The sequence below is a fragment of the Cyrtonyx montezumae genome, unplaced genomic scaffold (genome assembly GCF_038088225.1).
Source record: "Cyrtonyx montezumae isolate F1298 unplaced genomic scaffold, pur_monq_1.0 scaffold_8, whole genome shotgun sequence".
Lineage (NCBI taxonomy): Eukaryota > Metazoa > Chordata > Aves > Galliformes > Odontophoridae > Cyrtonyx > Cyrtonyx montezumae.
Window position 1 is genome coordinate 10,736,900 of NW_027072089.1, and position 26,616 is coordinate 10,763,515.

A 26,616-nucleotide genomic window follows, 5' to 3' on the forward strand; every position below is an offset into this window, starting at 1 on the left:
AACAAATGGGCTGTGAGCTGCCCACAGAGATCCCAGCAGTTGAGGTGGTGAGATGAGCCCTGCAATAATTCAGTCTGGGAGTCCAGTCACAGCCTGTGGAACTGACCTCATCCTCAAACCACAGTTATCAGGTTTCTCATGAGTTCTTCTCTGTCACACCCAGCACTGGTTTATAAATGAACTATCAAAAGATATTAATCCAAAGCCACTTTTTCTTGCTCACTGCTACGTAAGCCAGGCAGTGCAGGTCTTTGGCTGGTACTGTCTGTTTGCTTTTGATATCAGTAATTAGACACACCCCACAATAGGGCAGGACGATTTTTTTCGAGGATGGTTCTGAAGTAAATTCTCTTGTTAGAGGCAGCAGGACGTAGTAACTATTTTATTAAAACTGGTACAAAAATTCACAAGCTAAAAATTCTGGTGGTGAGAATAACATTAATGTATGCAGTAAAAAAATAAAAGAGAACGTATTTGATAGCGTGGTTGTTTCCATTATAATCCTGTCAGCTGCCTCAGACTTTTCAATGATAGCACTGGCAAAAGGGAAGCAAAACCAAGACGATTAGAAAGAAACTTCTGGTAGTTATAATCTTCCTTTGTGAGGACAAGCAGAAGAGAAATCTAACACTTCAGCTTGGTGTGCATCAGCCTTTTGTCTCTCCGTCCATGTTGTGTAATCTAAACCTACCTTTGCCTGACTCCTACTTCTTAGGTTTTTTTTTAGACCATCTTCTTTTTCCCTTTGATGTCTCTAACTGTTCATAATTCATTCTGTCCATTTGCTTTCTAAATTGATTCCCACATTCTTGTTCTCTGCGTCTGTATGCAGCCTCAGTTATGGCTTTGTGTCTTTTGGAGTTTAATTTGGTTAGTACCCATCACAGCCTGACTGCTACACATTTTTTTTTCCTACTGTACTTTTAATTTAGTCTCTTTCTACACAGCAGTTATACACAGTAAATATTGAGATTTACCTTCTCAGTTTTCTGTTTTTTGTTTTGTTCTGTTTTGTTTCCAAAAATTATCTGCTTATTTTCTTTATTACAGATCTTTTGTGCTTTTTCTGTCTAAGGTTTTTCCTGTCTGGATGCCTACCTGTGCAACCTATTATAAGGAACCTGCTTTAGCAGGAAGGTTGGACTCAACTATCTCTTGAGATCCGTTCCAATGCTTGCAATCCTGTGATTCCTTGCAATAAACTAGCTCCACATTTCATTACTGATGCCCTAATTTACATATTCAGATAGACCATGTGCATGCATAGCATAGCATAGTATGTGTTACTCAATCTACTGTTTGTTTTAAATCCTTAATGAGTTGCCCTCTATTTTACCTGCTGGGTTGCTATTTTTCCCTCACAGTTAGTAAAAGCAGTAGGACTACCAACTTGTATTGGAGTTTATGGGTGCCCAGCAACCTAACAGATTCCAGAGAAATCCTACAGTTGTTTTATCTCCAACTTCAGTATTTCCCTTAATGTCTCTTGGTTCAGCTTTATTCCCAAAATAAAGCTTGGTTCAGCTTTATTCCCAAAATTATTGTGGAAGAATTGGATAGTTCCCAGCCCAGTAGAAGTACTGAAGATGTCTGAAGCAGTATGTCATCACAAGGCATTGAATTCTGGAGAAAACTCTTCATTCTCACATTCGATTTTTACATCTTATGTTAGAACACCACAGTCAAACCCGATCATTCATTTTTAAGTGTGTTTGAAAGTGAGGTCTTTGCAGGAAAATACTGTCTGTCAAACACACACTGGTGTCTTGAGAATAAACATTATTAATAAATAAATTGAATATTCTCAAAGCTAGAATTATTACTGCACTTTTGGCAACCCACTGATTTCCTTTTGCTTACTAAATCAGTTAGAATCTTTTTCCCCAAACTACTATCAGTTCAAGTGTACTTGTTTTCTTCTCTTGTTTTCTCTCTGGCTGTCCTTCCTGAGGTGTAAGGCAATGTGGTGAGTTAACCTTCCCATGGGCTGCATCTCCTTAAGCTCTGCTGCAGCATGGGTCCATACCACAGGCCCATTCTTCAGGACTGCACTGCTCCAGCACAGGTCCCAAGGGCAGCCTCCTTCAGGTCATGCCCTCTGCCTCACTGCAGGCTCCCCAATGGCTGAATGGAGATGTGCTCCATGTAGTACCTGTGGGCTGCATAAGGACAGTCTGCTCCATCGTGGGCCTCTCCTGGGCACCATGGGTCTTCTCTGAACCTGGAACACCTCCTGCCCTCTATCTGCACTGACGTGTTGGATGCCGGGCTGTTTCTCTCACATTTTTCTCTCGCGCATAGCTGCTGCTTAATGTCACAGAGATGCCATCAGTTTCGTGGACTGGCTGAGCTTTGGCCTCTTCTACCCACTGCCAACACCTTGCCGCATAAACCCAGTGCAGTCAGATTCTGTTTGACATATTCCATGGGAGCTGTTAGCCCTCAATGACATATTAAATACCACTAAGTCCCATAAGATCAAATATTAACTCGTCTAAACAAGCATCCTTCCTTCTAAAATGATTGTATGTTAGGCACTACTGTATTTAAGTTTTTTAAATCACTGTAATAACAATTAGATAAAAGGGCGTACACATAACCTTAGGGCTCATATTATGAAATCCTTATTTTCTCTGCCAAAACCAGCCAACTTCATGACCCAACAGGATGTGCTACTAGATTGCAGGGATAATAAAGCCACCATGTAATGATGAATACACCCCACCTCGAAATGACTAGAATTTAAATAAGTCAAAAGTTATTGATTAACCCAGGGCTGGGTAGAACTTAGCTCTATGAAAAGTTGACTATTTCATCTGAATGCTTGTTTTATTGAAGGGCAGAAGAATTGTGTCTTCCACACTCAGGCTAAGCAAAAATGGGCAGTTCACATGTAAGTACTTATTTAATTTGGATAGTGAAGAGTACAAGAATTTCCTGGTTTTTTTTTTTTTTTGTCCCCTTTCACTTTAAATTGCATTAATACAGCTGCAAATGAAAATATAAACTCACAGTCTATTTAAAGTGTGGGTGGGAAAATTCTATGTATATAGCTGGTAACATCCACTTCTTTGCAATATGTGAATTATAAAATGATTATTGCAGTGCACAGGTTCTGCTTGTTAATGGCTGTTCATGACATTGTTAATTTTTGAGAAATTTTGAGAAAAAGAAGTGATACACAGGATGTCACGAGACAGCTAAATTGATTTAGATTAGCAAATTTGTGTCGTCACTTTCTAAATGATAAAATAATACCCTAAAGATCTATGAAATGATTTCCATTCCAGAGGCCAACTCTTGCAAAATTCAGACAATTGTATCACTGAATAGTAGAGAGAGGAGTGATCTTGAAGTGTGATGCTTGCAGACAGGTCTGATGAAAATCTGGGTTACTATACTGAATCATATCATATGAATCCAGGTTACTACACTGAATCATGTCATATGAGACTGAGACAATTTTGGCAAACATTTTGGTGCTTAACAATAAATATCTAAGTCTGCATAGTGATATTTAACCTCAGAACAGCCTGAATGATAGCTGTGCTTTTGGGTGGAAGCTGTGAATGATCAGCACTTCTGAAAATGAAGTAGCTTGTACTGATGAAGTTGGGGTGGGTTTCAGCTCCTCTATTAAAGTATCATGGGTGAAGTACAGTTTATTCAGCTGTGCATCAATCTCTTTAATTGCCCCAAATCTACAATTTAACAGTATGAATCAACAGCAGACATCCTGTTTCTTCCCTTCTCATCATTTGTCCCCATGAAATTGCAGGTTGTCTTGAAGAAGTACCTGCATCTATATCAGAGAACCACTTCTGGAACAGCCTGAAAACATTCAGTTCTAAACAGAGGTTTTCAGCTGATATTTTGCAGTCATAGGTTCATGAGTGACTTATGTATTGTGTTTTTTAAACCTCCAGAGCAAGTCTTACAACCTCCCAGAGGATAAACGGGAACCAACCGTAGGGACAACAAGTTTGTCAGCAGATAAGCCAGTAAGCACTCTTTTCACAAAGGATGAAAGGGGCACTGTGGTGTTACAGCACACGTTGCAGCTGTTTATGGTGGCTTTGGGAGGCACTGCAGTGCACAAAGGCAGCTCCTCTTCTACGATCAAGATCAGCACTAGTAAAGCTGGGTTGTTTCATTCTGCTGAATACCTCATCATTCCAAAATTTTGCCCACCTTGAAATTTAAAAGGTGAAATTTCTTTGGCTAGCCCAGATTTTGTTAGGGAGAAAAAGCAATTGAATCATCACTGTCAGCTGAGGTATTTTGTTCTGAAGAGACAGATTTAGAGTTTAAAAATTAAAAAAGGAAAATGTTACTGTTAAGTGAAATTTTCACTGAAAACGAAGCATTGTTCGAAGGAGCAATGTTTGTAGGAAAGCAAAGATATAATTGCTCGGAAGTTAAAATTGGACTTTTCAGCTGTATCAGAGTGTATGATGTTTAATTGAAGCTTTCATCAAAATTAGTATCTTCCTAAGCATGCTAATTTGAACAAAAGGAACAAACATTACAAAAAAATATGTTTTCTACAAAAAAAAAAAAAATCAAATTAATTCTAAGAAGTAGCTTTCTGTTAGAACATGAGCTCCTAATTGAGCTGCACCTGATGCAACATTAGAGCTCCAAATCTGCACGCTTCCACATGCTTCTCACTGTCTAAGCTCAGTCCAGACACTTTCTGAAATCAGCCAAAGTTATTGACTGCTCATCCATAGAGATTTAAAGTCACCGGTTATTTTCTCCATTTGCATTCTTGCATCTTCAAGCTTATCTGTATTTCTGCTCTTCTGCAAAATCTCTGCAAATAGAATCAATCCACCTGAAAATCTGAGTGGCTGTTCTGCTGTAAGCAAGGTGCTTTGGGGACATCTGGGAGATAACAGCAATGGTTTTCATGTTATTTTGACAGATCTTAAAAACTTGGATTGATTTTAAAAACCAAAACTTTAATTGATTTTAATGTTTGTGAAATTGTTTAACTGTTATTTTAAAATTCTGTCACTAAATAATCCAAGACCCTGTATGCATTATTCCGTTGTTCTCTGTGACATCTATGTCTTGAACCAATCTGGGGGATAGACAAATGCTTTGTTACTAATTTAAACCTTTTTTTGAGATTCTCTGGAAGTCCCTTGAGTTTCATTGTATTATTGTACAGCAGCCCAAACCTTCTGCCAGGCAGGACACTATTAACATAAGAAGGAAGTGGGCCAGATGGTTTGGGAACATGAAGGTAAAAATGTAAGTATTACCTTGAGAGCACATCTACCTGATGGATCCTTTGGGAGCAAGCTCACAAACATCGCAGAAACCTTTGTGTTGCTTACAAGGACAGAAGTATCTCATTAGTACAAGCATCACTAACTGCAGCGTAATTTTATCAGCTCATTGCAAAGCTCCACAAAAGCTATTTGTTGCTTCCCCTGGTAGACCAGCATTCAATCTCAGTAGATTCTTGTTTATTCTCTGGCCATAAGCCCACAGTCAGCAGAAGGCAGAAATGCCTTTACACAACACCGAGGGAGAACCATGGCAGATTCTTTTTGTCTCCATAGCCCCCATTTATCCAGCAAATTCACTGTTCTGTTTAGGTCTGAGGTCCTGTGAGTGCAGCTGATACAGATGTTAGCAAGCATATACCCATGACAAGTTAACAAATCATTTGTGTCAGAACAAGTTCACCAGAGTTTTGTTAAAACATATAAATACTAAAAATATCCAGACTCTTTTGTTATATATAAAAATATCCAAACACTTTTGCTTATACAGACTTTTGGTATACTCTACCAAGTTCTGTCATTACTATCCAGAACAATTAGACTGCCTGTGTTGTTAACTATAACTGCTGCCCTGAGTGACTCGGCCAACTTGAGAGAATCCTGAGACTTTCTCCACCCTGTGAGGTGGAAGAGAGTTAGACAAAGAAAACTCTAGGTTTAGTAGATGCAGTTGGTCTGTCAGACACCCAACATGCAATGTTTGCATATTAATTGCCTTTGTATGTATCTAAGAATATATAGATTGTGTTTAGATCATGCATCTTGCAGAGGGCCAAGGACAGAGGCATACAGTCTTGGGGTTTCCCTGATGGGATGCTACCTCCCTCCAGTTCCTTTATTTTTAAAAAATTCAGATTTTCAATGTACAAGTGGGTCAGTGTGACACTCCCAAAGATTACATCTGTGTCTTCCAGCCGTCTTGATATGCTTAAATATAACAATAATTAAATATACACTTAAGCACTTTAGTGATGCTAGCCTTTTTTGCTGGCATACAGAATAATTAACTTCAGTTCTGTCAATTACCAGAACTCATCACAAGTTTCATCTAAGGTAATGAAAATAGTGCAAAATTTCCAATGACATTAGAACACTTGAGCTATACCTGTATGAGTATGCATGTCAGAGGTTTGGGATCTCAGCTGAAAAAACAGGCAAAAATTTGTCAGTTCCAGTCATTCTAGTTATCATTAGCTGTATAATGGCCCAACATACTATGTGTTTTCCTGCCAGCTAATATGGTCAGTGATATAAAAGGACACAACTCTGTCCTGGCACACTGGAAAATTATCCTGCACTTGGAATCTCAGATTTCCTCTAGGTGAGTAAAGCCATTTATTAGCAATTTTTGTGTTTTCTGTTTTGAAGATAAGTCTTCAAAGAAAGTAATGAGCCCAATTCATGCTCTGACACATCTTACATACAAAGGTGCTGGCACTGAAGGAGATAATTGAAGTCTCTAAAAAGAAAAGCCACAGTTCTGTTACTTTCACATTCTCTCCACGTGGCACCCAGGAAGCTATAACTGATATTAAAAGTAATCTGCTTTAATGAGTTTCACCAGATCAACCCAACTGGATCTGGGCACATTAAAACCAGACAGTGCAAAATGTAGTTGTTAGAGAAACCCGCCAAAACATGATTTTCTTCTCTTAATTATGGATTCATTTGACATGGTGATGAGGATTAATATATCAAGTTGATAAGAAAAGGCATAAACCATTCTGAGGTGATGCATTAACAACTGCTTAGAAACAGAAGAAACATTGTAGGAGATGAATTGTTTTAACTTTGCCATTTAATTAGCTGTCCAATTAGCATCACTGTTACTGATAGTTTATAACGTGAAAAAGCAAATGCAACTAATTCTATTGGGGTCTTGTTATTACTGCATCTTTAGTCTCAGTTGTAGACAATAAAGTTATTTGCACCTCTTGATTTGGAAGGAGTCACTGAGTCATTGCAAAGGCTGTTGAGTAAGGAAGCCCATCTACATGACTCACGTGCATTGTACTGTCCAACATACATTTCATATTGGAAGTTTGGTTGCTCATAGCAGCAAACTTCAGCAGAAAGCTAGGCTGGGTGTGTCTTACTGTGATACAGCTGTTAAACCTAGAACAGACATAGGATTTTTGGAGAGGGGCAGCCTGCCTGGCAGGTAGCAAGTGACATGCAGATATCTGCTGCTTTTCTCTAAGCAGTCAGGAAGACAGATGGCAATTTTCCAGTTACATAATGTGGTTGGCTGAGAAAATTGCTCAAACAAACAAAAATGACAGGTGTGCATTGCAAAACAGCATAGGAAGAAAGCTCATAGTCAAAAGGACACACAAAGTCCTGAAGTTGCCATGTATCCAGTTTGTCTAAGCCTTTCCTTCCCTGTGCTTGTTCTCTTTACATTCTGTAAAAACAGATCCCTTTGGCCAGTACTGCCGCACAGGGATACCCAACATGGGGAGCCAGAGAAAAAACCCTGTACCAGCAAGAGCCTTTCTGATTATTACAGATATTATCAGCCCTGCCTTTTTATTACCACTGCACAAACCCCAGTGCTTGTTGATACTGCCCTGTTGCCAGCATGCCACAGCTGTTGACTTGTGTTTGTTTTTAAATACTAGCTCCCATATTTAAAAATGTTGCTTATCACCTGAATTTCTACCTGAATAATGGACCCCAATAATTTGAAGTTTACTGAAGACTTTCCAGAAGACCATCTTACACTAATAGGATAATAAGAAACCATGGGGAAGCAACCATGCAATAATGACTAAGTATCTTCACCCATGAACAGCCTTCCCCAGTTAGATAAGGCACAACCTTGACTCCTAGTAACTCATCTTTGTTCATTGGTTTGTGGGTTTTTTTCCCACAAACACTGAGCAGTTCTAGTATTTGTAGGCTTTTTTAACAGAAGTACCTATGCACTGAGGTGACGTAGGTTTTCCGCCCTTTCTGAAAAATGGTCTGGGGCTTTCGGAGCAGAGGCTGTGACCATTCCTATTACACTCGTTGCTTCTGCTTTGATCAAAAAACTCACCCAGATCCATGGGGCCTGAGATAGCACTACACTATGTTGAAAAAATATTTTAGGCCAGAAAAATAGCATCGTGTTTTCAGTCTCTCTTATTAAGTAGATCAGAACCAAAATTCAGCAGTCTACCAACATATTTACTCTTGTGTTTCATTCTTAACACAAGGAAGGGGTTGGAAATGAATGATGAGAATTGGGCCATTTGTGACTGAAGTGTCCTTTCAGGTAGATATAGGGGAGGACTTCAACCATAAGATCTAACACTATACATCATTTTTTCCTTTCTGCAGTGTGTTAACCTAGTTAACCTCAGATTCCAATTGCATTAAAGCTCATTAAAGGCTTCTACCAAGATAAATAATTAATCTTAAGTACATATGCCTTGATGAAACATTTATCACGTAAGTGGTGATTTGCTAAAAGCTATCTTCCATGGTCATAAGATATAGCTTAACTAATAAACACGGCAGTCCTGTTGCTTACCACGCTGACAAGGGGACTAGATGGCTTGGGACACATCTTGGTAGACACAGAAAAGAGAAAAACAGAAATTAATGGAGCATAGGTCTGGAAGAGACCTTGAGGTGCCAGCTTACCCACTGGCTGCAGCAAGCCCTCCCCAAACCAGTTCTGAGAGATCTCAGGAGAGATCTCTCTGCTGTACAAAACCGGAGGAGAGCTGCCAGTTAGTTGGAGATGGAGCTCCACAAAGCTGGTGGATCGGGAAGTGTGTGTTGTGAGAACTGAGAAATCAACAAGTACCATAGTTTCCAATTTGTGTCAGGTTTACCACTGTTTTGGCTAAACGGTTTGTCTTACTGTCATTCTCATTTGGGGCCTGGCTTCCTGAAGGATCAGGGTGCAGGATACTACAGTATCTGAGTATATTTGTGCACATTCCTTGGTGCTGGCTCAACCCCACACAGCCACTTGCTCTCCCTCCATGAGATGGAAGGAGAGAATGAGAAAAAGAATTTCCATTTCTTTAGATTTAAAAACAAGAAGGGGGGGAGGAGTCAGAGCAAAATGAGAAACAAATGATGCAAAAGGCAGTTCACCACCAGCTGACCTATGCCCAGCCACTCCTCAAACAATGGCAACCCCTGACAAATTGTCCCCACATTTATTGCTGATCGTGATGTCAGATTGGAGTCAGCTGTGCTGGCTGTATCCCCTCCCAGCCTCCTTACTGGTAGAGCTGCATGAGAAGCAAAAAAGTCCTTGAGTGTGTGTTAGTACTGCTCAACTAACATGTCAGTGTTATCAGTGCTGTGGTCACAAAGCCATACCACAGCTCTATCCAGACTGCTAGGAATAAAATCAGCTCTATTTCAGCCAAAACCAGGACTAGCTGAAAATGTTTGTACCTTTTTGAAATTATTTAGCTAAATTTACCAGCAGAGTTTTAGTTTCAAAGCTACTGGTTGCATGCTTTGTTTCAAATAAGAGTGAGTCTATATTAGAAATTTCTTTAGTAAAAGGCTGATGTGTGACCTCAACCCATGGCAGACATCAGAGAATCCTTAATGGTGATGTTCCTGTGCTGATCATAGAAATTGCAGGATAAGCACTGAAGCCAGTCTGGAGCTAGATGGAAGTCTGTGGGAAATGAGACTTGGGTAGCAAAGAGAGTTCATATCATTCTATGTGGAACTGGTTTACGTAATTCTTGTTTAAATCTTGGCTCTTTCCAATACATTTCTGTGATTGTAATCAAATGCATGGGGAAAATAACAAAACTGGTAAATTAAGTGGATCTTGATTCTGTACCAGTTTCCAGTAACCACTGCAGACGCCCTCAGATCCATCTGTAACAAGTTGCAGGCATCTTTAATGGCATCAGATGCCAACAACTGAATACTGCCCTGAATTTTATTCCAGACCATGTTCATGCGCAGTAGTCAGTGCTTCAAAGGTCAGTCTGCCCTTTCTGCAGGCTCTTATTTTAGATTTAATTTTTATTTTTGTTAATCCAAAGAACAATGGAGTACAGCAACCAAAGATAATCTTGAGATGAGACATCTGCTGAATAAATCACATCAATAGACCTGGCAAAAACCTCAACATCTCTGGGTCAATCCAGCCCATGTTAGAGCTCTACCCACAGCAATTCCATCTGTATCTCAGTTGCTCTGAGCAGCAGCCGTATTCCTGCTGGTTCTTCTTAGAGGTTTGCCTCTGGGGCCTGCATCTGGATTTATCCGTGCACAACTTTGCACTGATCCATGTTGGAGCTGCAAGGGAAAAGTGTGATCAGCAGCAACCCTTGCAGCCACCATTTGTGTTGTTTTGATATTACTCTTCCGTGAGGCTCTATTCCCAAGCATGGTTGTGCATCTGCTTAAGTGGTTGGGGTGGAAAAATGCCAGTGGTTGCACAGCTATATTATCAGCAGTTTTCAGGTAGAGTACTTTGTCTCTCTTTTGCAATATGGAGAACTACGTGTGTGCATGCCCTTGGCAGCATTCCTTCTGTTCATCTTCTGACAGCTTAGCAGTTTATATAAGGAAGTATTAGTTGTTGTCCTCAGAAATCTCCAGAATAAAGTACAACATCTCTCCAGTTGTACTATTTATGTGTGTACCATAAGGGTTCCTCCGTAGACTGACATCAAGAAGTCTCCATATGCTTCTGTAAGCATTGTGGACCATCCAGCTATAAACTTGTCCCATCTCCTTAAAGTGAAATGTCCTTTACAAGAGGAAAAATGACTTGGTGTGCTTTACATGTTAAAAATGGACATTTTAGAACAGTTGCACACCAACACTTGAAAGACACTGCCAATCAAATCTAAACTTAGACCTTAAATTATAAAACAAGACCTACATTAAAATGACTCTGGCTATATGTTTTGTTTTGTTTTGTTTTGTTTTTCAAATAAAAATGCATACAGAGTCACAAATTGTATGAAGCATCAATTTATTTTGCCATTCATCTCTTCAGGAGAATGCACCCATTGTTCTGCAGGGCAGGAGGAAAGCTGGGTTTGGGGCAGCTCTCCCTCCTCTGCCTGGGCGGGCCATGCCAGAGGGTGAGACCCAGCAGACTTAGTGAGATTTAACCAGAGTGTTCTGAGTGACTCAGGAATTGACCTTGACAATTTCCTACCCAGTGTGTCAGCTTTCTGATCTACAAAGCTTTAATGCTAGCATTACTCACAGTACTACACAAGTGATATCCTCAGAATCATCAGTTAACGTTTGACAATAGTTTGTTTGAAGACGGTGGCTTCGACACAGCTCATTCTTGTAGTGCTTTAAAACAAACCTATCCTGAACATCATTGAGAAACTGTCCTTCCTTCTCTTCATTATACTTTACCCTTGTAAATAAATACTTTTCTTTATGCCTTTATGAATTCTCATACACTATGTAATTTCAGTCAATGGTGCTACCATTCTCCTACCTGTAGCAACTGTGCTACACACACCCAACAGCTACACCAAATAGTGGAGCACAGGAGTTAGGGACTAGCTACAATCTGACTACAGCCTAAAAACCATTGAGGCATGCAGTAGCAAACCAGCTTCCAGTGTCCATTGGGATTGATCCAAAGTGCTTGATACAGATGGAAGAAATTATCAGTGGGAAGGAGGACACCTCTCTGCAGGGCACGCTCAACTGAGGGGCTGTATGTCCAGAATGGATTTCTGTTGTGCTGTGGGATACCTTTATTCTGCTCCCCAGAACTAATCCCTGAGGCTGGTCAGTCTCTGCTTTTTGTTTAGGTGTTGCAGAGAATAAAGTTGAGCTTTGTTCTGATGAGTCTTTCTGTCACCAAGGTAGAAAAGAAGCTGAAAGTGTAACATGACTATTGGAAAAGGAGTAATAAATTAGTTTTCACCTCTAATTGTGCAAAAAAAAAACCTTAATTCTCTATGATTCCATGCAAGAAGAAGGACAACCGCTCTGTGAACAGTAGAAAAATAGGAAAGCAATTAATGTGATTTGTTTTGGACAGACTATGGTTTATAACTGCTTTTTGTTTTCTAACAGTGTGGTTTTCCCTTTCATTTTTTTCACAAGCTTCTTGAGTTTGGAAGACTGTTAAATAAAATCTCTCACTAGAAAATATTATTTATCTGCATCTATTTCCTCCTCGCTTGCATGGTTTGGGAAAGCATGTATGTGCTTTGACAACCACTGGGAGCATACAGCAGGGTGCTTGTTCACAAGCAACAGTAACGTGCTGGTGAAGATGTTACCTTGTGAGGATGCAATGCCATAAGTCTAAGAACCTTTTGCATTGATCCTGTACTTTGATCATTGGTACTGTAAAAATAACTTTCAGTTAAGATCATTTAAGTGAGAAAGCTGCATTACAGCCACTGTCATTAGTAGGTTGTATCCTAGCCATTAACCACATTAGAAAAGCCAAGGTGCTTAAATGGTGTTTAGTCTGTTACAAAGGTAAAGAAGCATAGGGCCCGTATTTAAGAGTTTATCCTTGAGATAAGATCATTTGTCTTTTGATAGAGAGAGACTTAATCCAGATCTATAAGAGGAAGAGGTCCACTGGAACTGGTACTGATGAGTGTGAAACTTGGGAAGAATACCAACATACAGACGTCTAGGCTATCCCTATACATGGCAGAGCATGATCAACGTCTATATGGTAAACTGTCCTCAGACCAACAGAGTGATCTTGTCTGTGACATTTTTCAGGAGTAATTTCTGGCCTGTGCTCTCCCCTAGAGCAGGGAGACTATATGGCCATGTAGCTTTTCTACTGAGTGGCATTTTTGGAAGGGCTTAGGAGCGGAGTGCCATGTCCTGGGGTGTCCTCACCCTTAACTGGCCCTAATAGAGAGCAGAGTGCTTTGCCTTTGGGTGCCATCGCCCTTCAGTAACAGCAGTGAAGAGCCAATGCCTGGCAGCCCTGCAAAACAAACTGCCTGACCAAACTGCTGCTATTTGAATGGAAATACCAAAGCACTTGCAGTGCATACTTAGACCCTCAGAGCAAATGGTGTGCATATAGTTCAAACTGATTTAGGAGACTAGGAGCTATTTTACAGTATTATGTAAGCTCTTAGGCATTTAATTTATCTGATTCATGATACTACAGGGTCTGAAAATGTTGCTGGCCTGCTCCCAGATACTTCCACCCTTGTCTGAGAAATAGCAGAGCAGGGCACTACCAGCACTGCAGCCCCTCTGGTTCACACCTTGTCAGATTAGTACAAATTAGCATGGTTTTCTGTTTACATTTATATGTCAGGCTATAAACTGCTGCTGTAGGTGTGGACTTTGAGTTATTATTCCTGATAGATCTAGCTCAGAGTAACCATATGTACAGTGTACACACACACACACACACAAAACCACCATCTTTATGATGTTATTTATCTTCATTTACTTTATGTAAGGACATCCATTCAAGAAATACAGGACATGCAAGTATGCAGGACCCATTTTTATTCAGCCCATGGAGACTGTCAGCTTCTAGCAGTTATATATGTGCAGGGTTCTGCGTGCATCTGATAAGTCATTTATATTGGCCTGTTGTTAATGTGGTACAAACAAACAGTATTTGATCTGACATGAAGTTGTCCAATATAAAGTTGTTATATTCAGATTATTTGAACAAGCCTGAACTGGCAGAGCAAAGTTACATAGGATTAGCATCACGTGTCACGTGGAACCAGCTATTTTTTGCTCCAGTTCCAGGAGACCTTGTGACAGACAGTTTCAGCAAAGCCCAGTCTGAACTTCAAGTTTAGAAGACGTGACTAAAGATCAGGCAAGGACCTAGACTTCTGTGATTCAAAGGGGATAATGCAAAGCCATTTCCCATGTGTCCGTTGTGTCTCTGTTTTCCCAGTCAACCGACAAACGCCGTCATCATGGTTTTGATGCAGACAGAGATGCTAAGAAGTTACACAGCGCCTGCAAAGGAGCAGGTAAGAAAGCTCTTGGTTTTTTTATACAGAGAGCAGTTCAAGATTATGAAGAGCATATCCATATACAAGAATAATGTTTAAACTGTTTTCAGTTAATCTTTATGCTTTCTGTCACTGACTCAAAGAGCATGTACACCCATGGAGTTAACGTAAATGGGAAAGGCAGCCAGCTAGTTCCTCAAAGACCAGTAGGATCTGTTTTGTCAACTGCTTGACTCCAGAGGATCAGGTTAAACATGCTATTTGCTGATGTGACAGAAGCATGAAGCTGTCAATGCTGATATGACAGTCATGGAGTCCAGCCAGTCAGGCCAGATTAAGAGCACAGCAATATGTCCTTTCCCAGGTCATCGTGGACCAGTCAAAAGCATGACCACTTCCATACACTCATCAGTATCCACTGCAGTGAAAGGAATATGGGATTCCTCAGCCTGATTCAGTGATTTTTAGCCAACAGTATTGGCTCCCACCATCTTCTATGGCACTTTTAATATAAGATGTCTGACTGTGCACCAGTGTATGAATGAGGAATGCACTGTGTCCATGGGATCCTTAGATCCATGGAGATGCTGATGTCCAGCAAAGGAAGGAGAGCCGAGCAATATATGCAAGCATTAAGTTATTATACCCTCCAGGCATGTTTAAGCCTTTCTTTCTGGTATAGCACTGACACTGCTGTTAAATTCAAGTACTGATAGTACTTGAATTTTAGGAAATCTTCTTGTCCTGTCAAGTTACTCCTCTCAAGACAGTCCCAGAGGACTCTTCCACTAAGTGCTTAACTCCATGTTGTCAAATAGAGATGCTGTTCCTTCTAAAATTTGACCTTGACTGCTGTCTCGGTTCCAAGAATGAAGAACTGGACAAGTATCCTTGAAACAAAGAACCAAAAAATATTGAATGTTATAGCAACTTACAATATTACATTTTTTTACACCTGTTTGCACAGGTTGATAGTGATAAGACAAGGGGGAATGGTTTTAAACTAAGACAGGGAAGATTTAGATTAGATGTTAAGAGGAAATTTTTCACTCAGAGGATGATGACTGGAACAAGTTGCCCAGAGGGGCTGTGGATGCCCCATCCCTGAAGGTATTCAAGACTAGGCTGGATGTGGCTCTGGGCAGCCTGGTCTAGTGGTTGGCAACTCTGCCCATGGTAAGGGGGTTGAAGCTAGATCATCTTTGAGGTCCTTTTCATCCCAGGCAATTCAATGTTTCTGTGATTCTATAAGATGCCCTAAACTTGTCCTGGATTTACCCATTGGTGATCTTCAAGGATGAAAATACATCAGCTGCTGCTGAATGCCAATAACATTTGTATTTTTATCATCTGTACTGGTAGTTAGAAACACTTGTTGGTCTCTGCTCCTGAGAGCCTGCAGTGAGGAACAAAACAAAGCCTAATAGATGGAAGCAACAAATAGAAAAGAAGACATGTGGAAGTGTCCGCCAGCATAACACATATGCATCAGCAGACCCGGCCTAAGGATTGATGCATATAATCTAAACTTTTTATATGCTATGGACATGTGGCATTGCCCACCTCAGTCAAGGCCAGAGGTCTTTACAGTCAGACATTCTTCGTTTTAATACCTGTCTTGAATAAATGCCTGAGGCAAGTTATTGGCCCCACAGATGGAAGTGCATCAGGATATGGGGCAATGCAATAGCTGCTCTGTTGTGTCACTCAGGCATCCTAATAGCACTGCTCTAGTCGTGTCGCATTAACCACAAACATCTACTGATGCCTTCCAGCTGCTTTGTTTTGAACAAACATCTGTTTATATTGGCTCAGGGCAAGAAAAGTGCAAGAACAAGGTCACTGCCTACAGCAAGCATCTATCTGTTGAATAAGTTACAGGTCAAAGCTTCCTCAGGACTTTCCCATGGCAGAACATTGTGTGGTCAGTTCCCCTGTGGGCTCCAAGGAGAAACAGTCCCTGAGGTGCCCATCATCGGGACTTCCCAGAGTCTGCATTCTCCCACTTATTTTTTACAAACAAAACAGCATCAGCAGAGAGATCCAGACCATGAAAACTAATTCCATCTCCTCTTTCTGACTCCATATAGCACAGAGGACAACCTGTTTTGTACAGGCCACCCTTAAGGCAGTAGGTAATCGAGGCTGATTTGAACACATCCTCACTTACACAGCCACTCATCCCACGCCATTGCCACAGCTGAAAAGCATTGCAGGTGTGCAAAATAGGGCGGGGACTGCTTCAACAACACCTGCCACTCTAATCATGGACATCAGATCATGGGCACTGGCATGTCAGAACCTTGATCTGAAAAAGAAGACTCAGATCCTCTGACAGCATAGCGGCAGCATAAGGCAGTGATTTTTTATGTTCTGAACACTGGAGCTGACTGGAGATTAATACATTCTCAGAAGAATCTCAGATGCTACAAATCCCAAAGTTTACCCCAGTATATGTATCTATATTGATACAATATCTTTAGAGAAGAAAGCACTCAGTCCTCTTTTCTTTCCTTTGCATTGAATTCTTGATTAAATCCTGTCTATGTACAACCTTCTTTTTCAGGAACTGATGAAAAAAAAATTATTGAAGTCTTGTCAAGTCGAACATCAGAGCAGAGACAACAAATTAAACAGAAGTACAAAGCTCTCTATGGCAAGGTATTTCAGAATAAATGGCCTCTCTCTTTAGAACAGTATGCATGCTGGAAATGGTGCTCACATAGAGTTGTTGAGATATTAAGGGCCCAGAAGATTGAAAGTTTCTGATTCAGCAATTTTTTTAGATCCCAAAATGCTGTTATATTAATAACATTAGGCTTCAGAATATTTTTAATTCAGCCTTAACCAGATCAGAGCATTTTACTCAAAGTCAGAACAGCTAGAAAATAATTCATAATCAAAATCAAATGTTTTCTCAAAAAGATTGGTGAGATATTGGCACAGTCTGCCCAGAGAGGTGGTGGAGTCGCCTCTGCTGGTGGGGGTCAAGAATCACAGAATCACAGAACTGTAGGGGTTGGAAGGCTTCATCGAGTCCAACCCCCTGCCAAAGCAGCTCCCTAGCCCAGGTTGCACAGGTAGGCATCCAAGTGTGTCTTGAACGTCTCCAGAGGAGACTTCTCCACCTCTCTGTGCAGCCTGTGCCAGTGCTCCGTCACCCTCACTGTGAAGAAATTCCCACATGTGTTTGTGCAGAGCTTCCTATGCTTCAGTTTATGGAGATTTCCCCTTGTCCTATCACCATGCATCACTGAGAGAAGTCCAGCCTTGTCCCTTTGCATCCCATATTTTAGATACTTATAGACGTGGATCAGATCCCCTCTGAGTCTCAAGACTGAACAGATCCAGGTCACTCAGCCTTTCTTCATAAGAGAGGTGCTCCAGACATTTTATCATCTTTGTTTCCCTCTGCTGGACTCTTTCCAAGAGATCCTGGTCTTTTTTGTACCAGGGAGCCCAGAACTGGACACGATACTCACCAGGGCAGAGTAGAGGGAGAGGATCACCTCCCCCAACCTGCTGGCCATGCTCTTTTTAATGCACCCAAAGATACCATTGGCCTTCTTGGCTACCAGGTTACACTGCTGACTCATGGCCAACCTGTTGTCTACCAGAGCTCCTCCAGCAGATCAATCCCCAACCTGTGCTGGTGCATGCAATTATTTTTCCCTAGGTGCAAGACTCTACACTTGCTAGAAATGTGGAGATGTTGCCCTGAGGAACATGGTGGGAGGATGGGTAGATGGTTGAACTAGATGATCTTAGTCGTCTTTTCCAACCTAAATGATTCTATGACTCTATCTCAGCTTGTGTTCATCTTCAGTGCATTTAGAAGAAAAAAGAAGCCTGAAACCAAGGCAATTGCAATGAATTGCAAGACAAATGCAATTAAAGTAATAGGGAAATTTTAGATACAAATTCCTTTCAGACCAGGTACAAATTCAGAGGAACTATTTGGTCTCACATCATTATATTTTTGTGAGTCAAATAGGTTTAATAATGATTTATACTCGTGATGAGATAGATAACACATTTTAAAAATGAGAAATCTCCAAGAGCATTGGTTCTAGGAGAGGATACAAAGACTGCCTTCCTAATTTGGCTTGTAAGGAAAATAAAATTTTCCAATGTATTATTTAGGTAAACAACTGTATTCCGCAGAGCTTATCATTAAATTTCTATTTTCTTAAGGTCTGCTTGCCCTTTAGTCTTTAATCAATGTTAATAAGACAGGCAGAGCTGAACTGGAAAGCCTGTTGTATGTAAACCAGACAGCAAACGTGATTTTGAGTGAATACACTACACTGAATTCATTCTTTAATGGACAAATTCCAGGGGTCATCTCGGTGACATGGGCACACCACAACCCTTCCTCCTGGGTCTCTGGGAGAGCAGAGCTGCACACCATTAGTGGAAGTGCTGTCCACCAGTGCCCTGAGACCAGTCCAGCATGGGTGGTAGTCCCTGGCTCATGGGATGGAGCTCATCTGTGGTTGGACAAGAGCATGCTTCTGAGCCACAGAAACAGAACTGGCCTTCTTCACTGTTGTTCTGAAGCTGTCAAATACTTCCTGCACTGCAGGAAATGTTAGCTGAAGAAATAGCTTGAAATAAATCATTAGTAAGCTACATTCAACATGAGTGCTCAGCTGACACTAGCCAGCTCTTCTCCAGGGTCTTATTTATTTTTTTAATTAAGAAGATCATATCAGAAAGGATTGCTGTGGTTTTTTGTTTGTTTGTTTTTTGTGGAAAAAAGTGCAAAGCACTTTATAGCAACATGTTGCTTTCTCCAGTAAGTCAATTCTAACCAAAAGTGGAAGAGCATTTGGGAATTGTGATCCCTTCTGTTGCACCTATTTCAAAGCAGGTTTCCACATTGTTTTTCAGAGCAAGTTCTCCTGATAAAGTTTTTCAAATGCTAGTGAACATGTATTTAAACAAGGAAAAGTCCAAACTGGACTGTGAGTGGCTGATATTTGAAGACAGGAGAAAAAGATCAATATATTGGGGGGAGTTTAATATGCAAAAAGATCCCCACATGCCTCACAGATTTCATAGGTTCATAGGTTCATAAGGTTGGAAAGGACCTACAAGATCATCTAGTCCAACCATCCTCCTATCACTATCCCTACCCAACTACTAAATCAAATCCCTATTTGTTTGTTTGTATTTTTGTCCCTTATTGGTACAGAAAAAGCTTTGAAATTGTGAAATTCTCTAATTCCACTTGGACTTTTGCACTAACCCTTACAACTGCCTTCATAGGACTTGGAAGAGGTCCTGAAGGGAGACCTGAGTGGCAATTTTGAAAAGGCTGTGCTGGCTCTGCTAGATCTTCCCTGCGAGTATGAAGCCCGGGAGCTTAAAAAGGCCATGAAGGGCGTTGGGACTGATGAGTCACTCCTGATTGAGATCCTCTGCACACGAAACAATAAGGTTGGGACATTCTGGTAGATTTTACATGTGATGTACCTTAGGTAGCAGGGCAGAGAGCTGTCTTGTTTTGTCTGCTTGTTTGCATGTTGATTTATGCTCTTATTTCCATAGGAAATCATAAACATAAAGGAGGCATACAAGAGGCGTAAGTAGTGTTCCATTTCATATACCTTCATTTGAGGCCCTCATCCTCGAGTGAACCCTCACAGATTTGTTCTTTTCCTGCACAGTCTTTGATAAAGATCTGGAGTCTGATGTGAAAGGTGACACGAGTGGTTCCCTGAGGAAGATATTGATAACTGTGTTGGAGGTGAGGCTGGGAACTTTCTATTATGCACCTACCTGGGAGAGAGATTTTCTTTATCTTCATAAGTATTACCTGCTCTTTAGAATGACTGTAATAAGTAATATAATAATGAAGTAATTATAATAAGCAAAAGACATTCTTAAAGGCATTCTTCAGGACAAGACCTTTCTAAGTTTCTAGCTTTTTAATGTAACAATGGGGATTATATACATTCAGAACCAATTTTAAAAAATTCTGATAATTCGAAGGCAACAGTGTAGGGTTGTTATTTTTATCGCAGCAATGGTGTCATAGAATCTTAAATCATTAAGGTTGGAAAAGAGCACTAAGATCACCTAGTCCAACTGTCAACGCATCATCACCATGTCCACTAAACCATGCCCCTCAGTGCCACATCTACACATTTCTTGAAAACTCCCAGGATTGAAGGGTAGAATACTCATGAAAAACCATGACTACACATTATGCTAAATTCTGCCTAAAACCAGTGACATCTGATTTCAGTCTCAACTGAAGAATTTACAGTTCAGATAGATGCAGGAGTAAGAAAGAGACTGCTGTTATCTTTCCATTCCCAAAAAGAAAGTGTATTTTCCATTACAGTATGCTTCATTTTAAATCAGCCACATGAAATAAAGAAAAATAACATTTCTATAAAGACATAGTATAACTAAATAGAGTAGTATAACACGTAGGAGTGCAACAGTCTGACCAGACAGCCCTTGGAAATGAAAAGATTCAATCATAGAAGAAGCTTTAAAGTCCAGACATTCCCACTGCTAAGTTCACCAGTCTGGAAAGCACTGCTTCAACCTCTTGAGGTATATTTTCAGGAGACACAAATGTGTATTATCTGTATATCATTTTCACAGATAATTCGTTTGTAATTTCAACCAGGAAAAAACAGTGCTAGTGAATGGTCCATTTATATCCATTTATTTGGGAATATTTCACGGCTGTAGGGGAGTACACAGCACTGATTAATGTGCAGGCTTCATCTGAAGTCTGTGGTAAACTTGGACAGTTCTATACTGTGCTGTACAATGGCCCGTTACTAGGCAGTTGTCAGCAGGTGGCAGCAAAACTATAACCAAAATGTTTGCAGAGGCCACTGAGTGACCACCTTCCCCTCCACTAAAAGCTAACCAGTACTTGAGTCTCTTTTTCCACTGTAATATCCTTTCCTGTAGGCAACCCGAGATGAGAACCAACAGGTCAACACAGAGCTCGCTGAGCAGGATGCCTCAGATCTGTATGAAGTAAGTGAAACTACAGAAAGGAAGAAAACAATTATCTGGTGCTGCTCAGCAATGAGATGGTGACAAAATGCACTGAGCACGTGGCAATAAACAAGTGCATCAAAAATTAACATGCAATATCTAAGGCAGGAGAAGGCCGCTGGGGAACAGAGGAGTTGGCTTTCAATGTTGTCTTAGCAAAGAGAAGCTACAGTCAGCTGAGAGCAACTTTTCAGGCCTACGAAAAGGTGAGTTATTCCCTTCTGTGATGTGGGTTGTGCAGGACATGATGTGTAGCTTGCAGACCCTACAACAACATGTAGAGATAGTGATCCTTTATTTGCCGTTTTAAAAGGGATCTTGGAAAATACTTCTGTATGACCAGATCCTGATCTTATAGAGGGAAAAAGCTGTATTCTCTGCCAGTTAAGCAGAGGATATTCTCTTTCATAGCCTACACAGCATCCAACCAAATACAACTGCATGATGATGTGTGTGCACGTTTCTGCAACAGGGGGGCTGACCATTCTGAGGCAGTGAGGTGGCACAGAGCTGGGTGAATGCATGCTGGGTCTGTCTATGGCTTACTCAGGAGACCCTGGTGTCTCTAGAGGTGCTTATTCCCACTCCCTCCATTGCGCTCATCCACAGCCCTTCTATTAGGGCAAAGGCACATCTCCAGCCTCTTCTGGGGAGACAGCAGGTGCAAGGACTTTGCTGTGCCCTCCTCTACCCCTGAGCAAAAGGCAAAGTAAGCAGCAGAATTTTGGCTATTTATTTGACGTGTGAAATTTCAAGCAATGGGAGATGCAAAGTTCTTCTCCTAGCAGCTAGGTGAAAGCTCAGCAGTGATGTTTGTTCTCTGCAGAAGGCTCTCCTCTAGCCTCTGGCTCCTGAACTTCCCTGGGATGACAGTTTTCTGATGACCCTAAGTATTGAAGATAGAAAACCTTCAGTCATAGTCTTCTTTCAGGGTCAGCATAATAAGGAATCCTTAGTTGGAAAAAAGGTTTGAAGCTTAATCCAACTTTTGGTTTGTTGCTGGCAGGAGGACAAAACCAGTCACTAACTGATACTCTCTCGCAGTGGCCCTGACCCTGAAGGTTCCAAGCTACCTTGGCTTTTTGATTCCAAAAGCCAAGAAGATCAGGTTGCCCAAACCAATCTACCACATCCTGTCTGGCTGTGTTTGAGGAAGGGGGGCTAGATTATAGTCATGCAAACATCAGTCCTTCTCCACTTTTGGAAAGATAAATGGAGACAGATCAATATAAAATTGGGGTTTGCAGAAACTAACAAGGTACCCATTGCTGCCTTGTATCTGTGTTCTCCTGGGTCTGAGCTAAAGTCCACTGGATTTTTGAAACATGTAGAGCCATTCAAATAGTAAAACAGAGCAAAGTAAAAGGCTTTGAGGTTCACAAAATTCACAAAGGTCAAAATGAACTGTTTTGAAGTGGCAGTCTCTTTTTCCCTTTTTCTACAGAATAATACAAAAACTTGGGAACAACTGAAGTGCTTGTAAACTCCCTGGGAAGCCAAAGACAATAAGTAACAAAACTTCATAGAGCTGGTAAAGCTCCAAAATTTATCTTTGCGTGGAAACTATCCAGAGCCTTGATAAAAGGATTAGAGGGAACACAGAGACTTTTTCCTAGGTTCACAGTCACTCAAGAAGAAGTTGAAGCTTCTTTGTTCTAGAAGCCCTCTGATATGAGTACAACTGCTTGATTGATGTTATCCATCTCCTAGCTGCTGTGCCCTACCAGGCTTTGTAGGCCCTGTTTTCTTGGTGCCAATGGACCTGTGAGCGATTAAATCAGAGAAAGACTTCGTTTGTCCATGAATTACTCCTTTGTAAAGGCTTGAAAGGATATGAATTGGGCTTTTGCCATAGGATCCTAAACACAAGATGGGTTTTATGGCAGTGGGATGACATGTGCAGAGAGTAACTCTTATAGCTATGTTTTGTTGTCCTTGTAGGTGTGTGGAAAAGACATAGAAGAATCCATTAAAAGTGAAACATCAGGAGATCTGGAGAAAGCTTATCTCACTCTTGGTAAAAAAAAAAAAAAAAAACCAACAACAAAAACAAACAAAAAAAATTGAGAGCTTTCTTTTCTACTTTTTGCCCTCCTCTGACATTGGTTCTTGGGAGTTCTGTGTACAGTCTAAACTGAAGCTGACGTATCTGCTAGGAAAAGGAGAGACAGGTTTCAGTAGTGATGCAGAACCCTTGATTTAAGAAAAAAATATTTCCAGATACAGTTCCTCCCCAGGGCTGAATTATTTGCTCTCTAAGCTGCCCCTGAGGATGTGGCTGTGAATAACTTCCAGCCTGGGCATCAGAAGCAGTGTGCTACAACACCACTGCCCTCTGAGTAAAAAATTCCTTACTCAGGTCTAACCTAAATCTCACCTCTTTTAGTTTAAGGCCATTCCCCTTTGTTCTATTGCTGTCAGACCACGTAAATGTTGGTCTCCCTTCTGTTTATGAACTCTCCTCAAGTACTAGAAGTCTCTAGTGAGGTGTCCCTAGAGCCTTCTCTTCTCCAAGCTAAACAAGTCCAGCACCCTAAGAGAGGTGCTCCAGCCTTTTCATCATTTTCATAGTCTCCTCTAGACCCACACCAATAGCTCCACATTTTTCTTGTGTTAGGTGTCCCAGGCCTGGACATTGTACATATATGATCAAGGAGAACTCCAGATGAGCAAATGCTCATCCCCATTCATTTCATTTTCACTGTGGAATAGCAGTAGAGTCAGTGTTGATCATTTCACTGTGTAATAAATTTTCCATCTGGAGAAATGTATGACTCCATATTCCAAACTTGCTCTTGTAGGTGGATAGGGAACTAGTCATAAAATAAAAACCCTCCCAGCTCATATGTCTACATGATTATAACCCTAGAGAGTTTTCTGTATTTCTTCCTTATTTATCTCCTTCTGATTGAAGATGTAACACCAAGTGTAAATATGCAAGTGTAATGAAGTCTCTTACTGTTCTTCAGTCAGATGTGCCAAAGACTGTCCAGGTTACTTTGCTACACTTCTGCATGAGTCAATGAAAGGAGCTGGGACTGATGAAGATACCTTGATTCGCATCCTTGTGACCAGGGCTGAGGTAGGGTGTCTTGCAACCTGCAGTACTGTAGTACCACCAGCTCTGTGAGAAATACAAATTTAGAGAGTACAAAGTAAGCTCTGGTGGACTGTATGCTGAACCAACTCCATGCAGCCCAATGACATCAGTGGTCACACTCTGTTTTTGTACCTAGGCAATGCTAATTTTGGTATTATATCTATTTCAGTTTTTGAAGGAATGAGCAAGCATACAGAAAACCTATAGTACAGGCAACTACCTGCCTGTGGGGAAGTCCTGGCCCAATAACATGCGTAAAAGTAAATTCCTATTTAAGTAATTCTAAACCAGCAGTTCTCAAATTAATAATTGCTTATAAATATATGTTGCAATTTCTCTCTGATTTCAGCTAGGAAAAGCAGATGGAAAAGAGGGAATTAAAATAGAGAGCCAAAGGAGATAACTGTAATTTTAAAAAGCACAAAATTGCAAAAGACATTTGTGATCCTAAACATAGTCTTTAACTCGTCCTACCTTACAAGCTGTTGAGATTGTAACATCAGGGCTGTTTCAGTCTTGACGCAGAAGAGGAATTGTTCACATGGACAAGGAGAGCATATTTCTCAGTAATCAGCAGTGTGAGAAATCAGTCTCCAATGTAGTCTCTTCATAAAGACGCAGTTCAGTTAAGAGAACACTTAAAGACCCCAGTAACAAAGATCAGAACTGTGCAATGGGTTCCTTTTCACCAGAAAGCTTGAGACATTTCATTCTCCCCTCATAGTAACCAGAAAATTACCCCTGTGAGTGGAACAAAACTAGCAAAACTGTCTTTTATACATACCCCTTCTTGCCACCACAGAGTGTGTCCACACAGCATCATTGAGCACTAGGTAGAGATGCCCCTGACCACCCCAGCATGGCTCTCTACTCATGTCCGTCCTCCTTTTCACAGCTAGTGTCCCCCCACCACACCAGCTGACATGAGCTTACCTCAAGTCCTAACATTAAGCTGAAAGTCCTCCAAGGTATTTGGACCTCCTGCTTTCTCCTCTTCTCCCACTGGCTGAAGGGGACCTTGGATCAGATCCCAGGGGTCCTGGTAGGATTAGGGCACATGATACAAGTATGACCCACATTTCTAAAGAGGCTCTTGGTGTCTTCTCAGAGTGACCTGCCAGCAATAAAGGAGAAGTTCCAGGAAATGTACAAGAAGTCGTTAACTGAAGCTGTCCGATCTGATACCTCTGGGGACTTCAGAAAGTTGCTTCTGGCTATTTTGCACTAAAAAGCCATTAAGAATGAAGAGGCATGCTGAGCAGCCACCTCTTGATTAGCTTCCAAAATAGCATCCAAAAAATGTGGCATTAGCACAAAGAAAAAAATCCGATTTATTTTCTTTCCAGCAGGGAAACACGTTGCCAAGTAAAGCTGGACGTGAGGTTTATGTTATGGCTATCTCCCCAAATGTCCTTAAGCAATAAAGACGTGTTAAAAAACTAAGTCTAAATTGGCCTCTTTATGTCTGCAGATGCAGAAAAATCTTTGTTTTCTGTCATTATTTCTTCTGTGTAGACTTCCTGCCTTTCTTAAGACATACTGCCGTTCTTAACATTTCCCTTGTTCTTTCTCTGTGCTTTTTCCCCAGTGTGAGGGCTGCAATGTCATGCCATCACAGTCCTGCCCAGGGAAAATAGGTAGTAATTGCTTCACAGCCCATTATTACAGCTCTTTAAACAACCTGTGGGCTGCAAATTAGTGATTTAAGTGAAGCCCTGAGTAAAATCATCCTATCAGCAGGAGAGGTTGGAATTATTTTTCTGTCTGTGGGTTTCCCTCTCAAGCCCACTCATCTCCTAAGTCATCCCATAAGGGAGATAAGAAATTACAGTCTACATTGGCACTGCCACCTGAGATATGGCACAGGAAAATGTCTATGTTAGAGATCGGATTTCATGAGGTGGATCTATCCATCATGGACATACTTCTCCTACAGCAGTAGACATGAACCTCAGGGCAGTTCACAGTCTCCATCCTTGGAGGTTTCATAGGCTCAACTGGATAAAACTCTGAGCAATGTGTTTCATCTCATGATTAATCCTGCTTTTGGTTGGACAAGAGACCACTGAGGTTCCTTCCACCCTGAAATATCCTAGAATTCTATAATTGGGACAGAAAGTACAGATACAAAATAACATGAAAGAGACCAACAAATAAGAAGAAAAAGGGAGGAGAGTCTGGATCAAGAAGATGGGCTTGTGAGCTTTACTCTGTTCACTTCCCTCTTCTGAGTGCAATACACTATGAAAAGATCCTTCAGACCCACATATTC

The 26,616-nt window shown here is 40.9% G+C and overlaps 1 protein-coding gene across 2 annotated transcripts; it reads left to right on the top strand.

Annotated features, from left to right (window-relative positions):
* Window positions 1-2,783: 2,783 nt before the first annotated feature.
* ANXA13 (annexin A13) lies at window positions 2,784-25,783 on the top strand. Of its 2 annotated transcripts, XM_065752388.1 has the most exons (12): window positions 2,807-2,893; window positions 3,927-4,001; window positions 14,155-14,233; window positions 16,782-16,876; window positions 19,487-19,657; window positions 19,769-19,802; window positions 19,888-19,967; window positions 21,155-21,223; window positions 21,349-21,450; window positions 23,186-23,261; window positions 24,214-24,326; window positions 25,453-25,783. In XM_065752388.1, exons 1-12 carry the CDS (start codon window positions 2,879-2,881, stop codon window positions 25,570-25,572), a joined length of 1,029 nt encoding a protein of 342 aa, XP_065608460.1. In that variant the 5' UTR covers window positions 2,807-2,878; the 3' UTR covers window positions 25,573-25,783. The 2 variants fall into 2 exon arrangements, with proteins under 2 accessions (XP_065608461.1, XP_065608460.1); XM_065752389.1 differs by lacking the exon at window positions 3,927-4,001 and having other exon boundaries at window positions 2,784-2,893.
* Window positions 25,784-26,616: the final 833 nt, after the last annotated feature.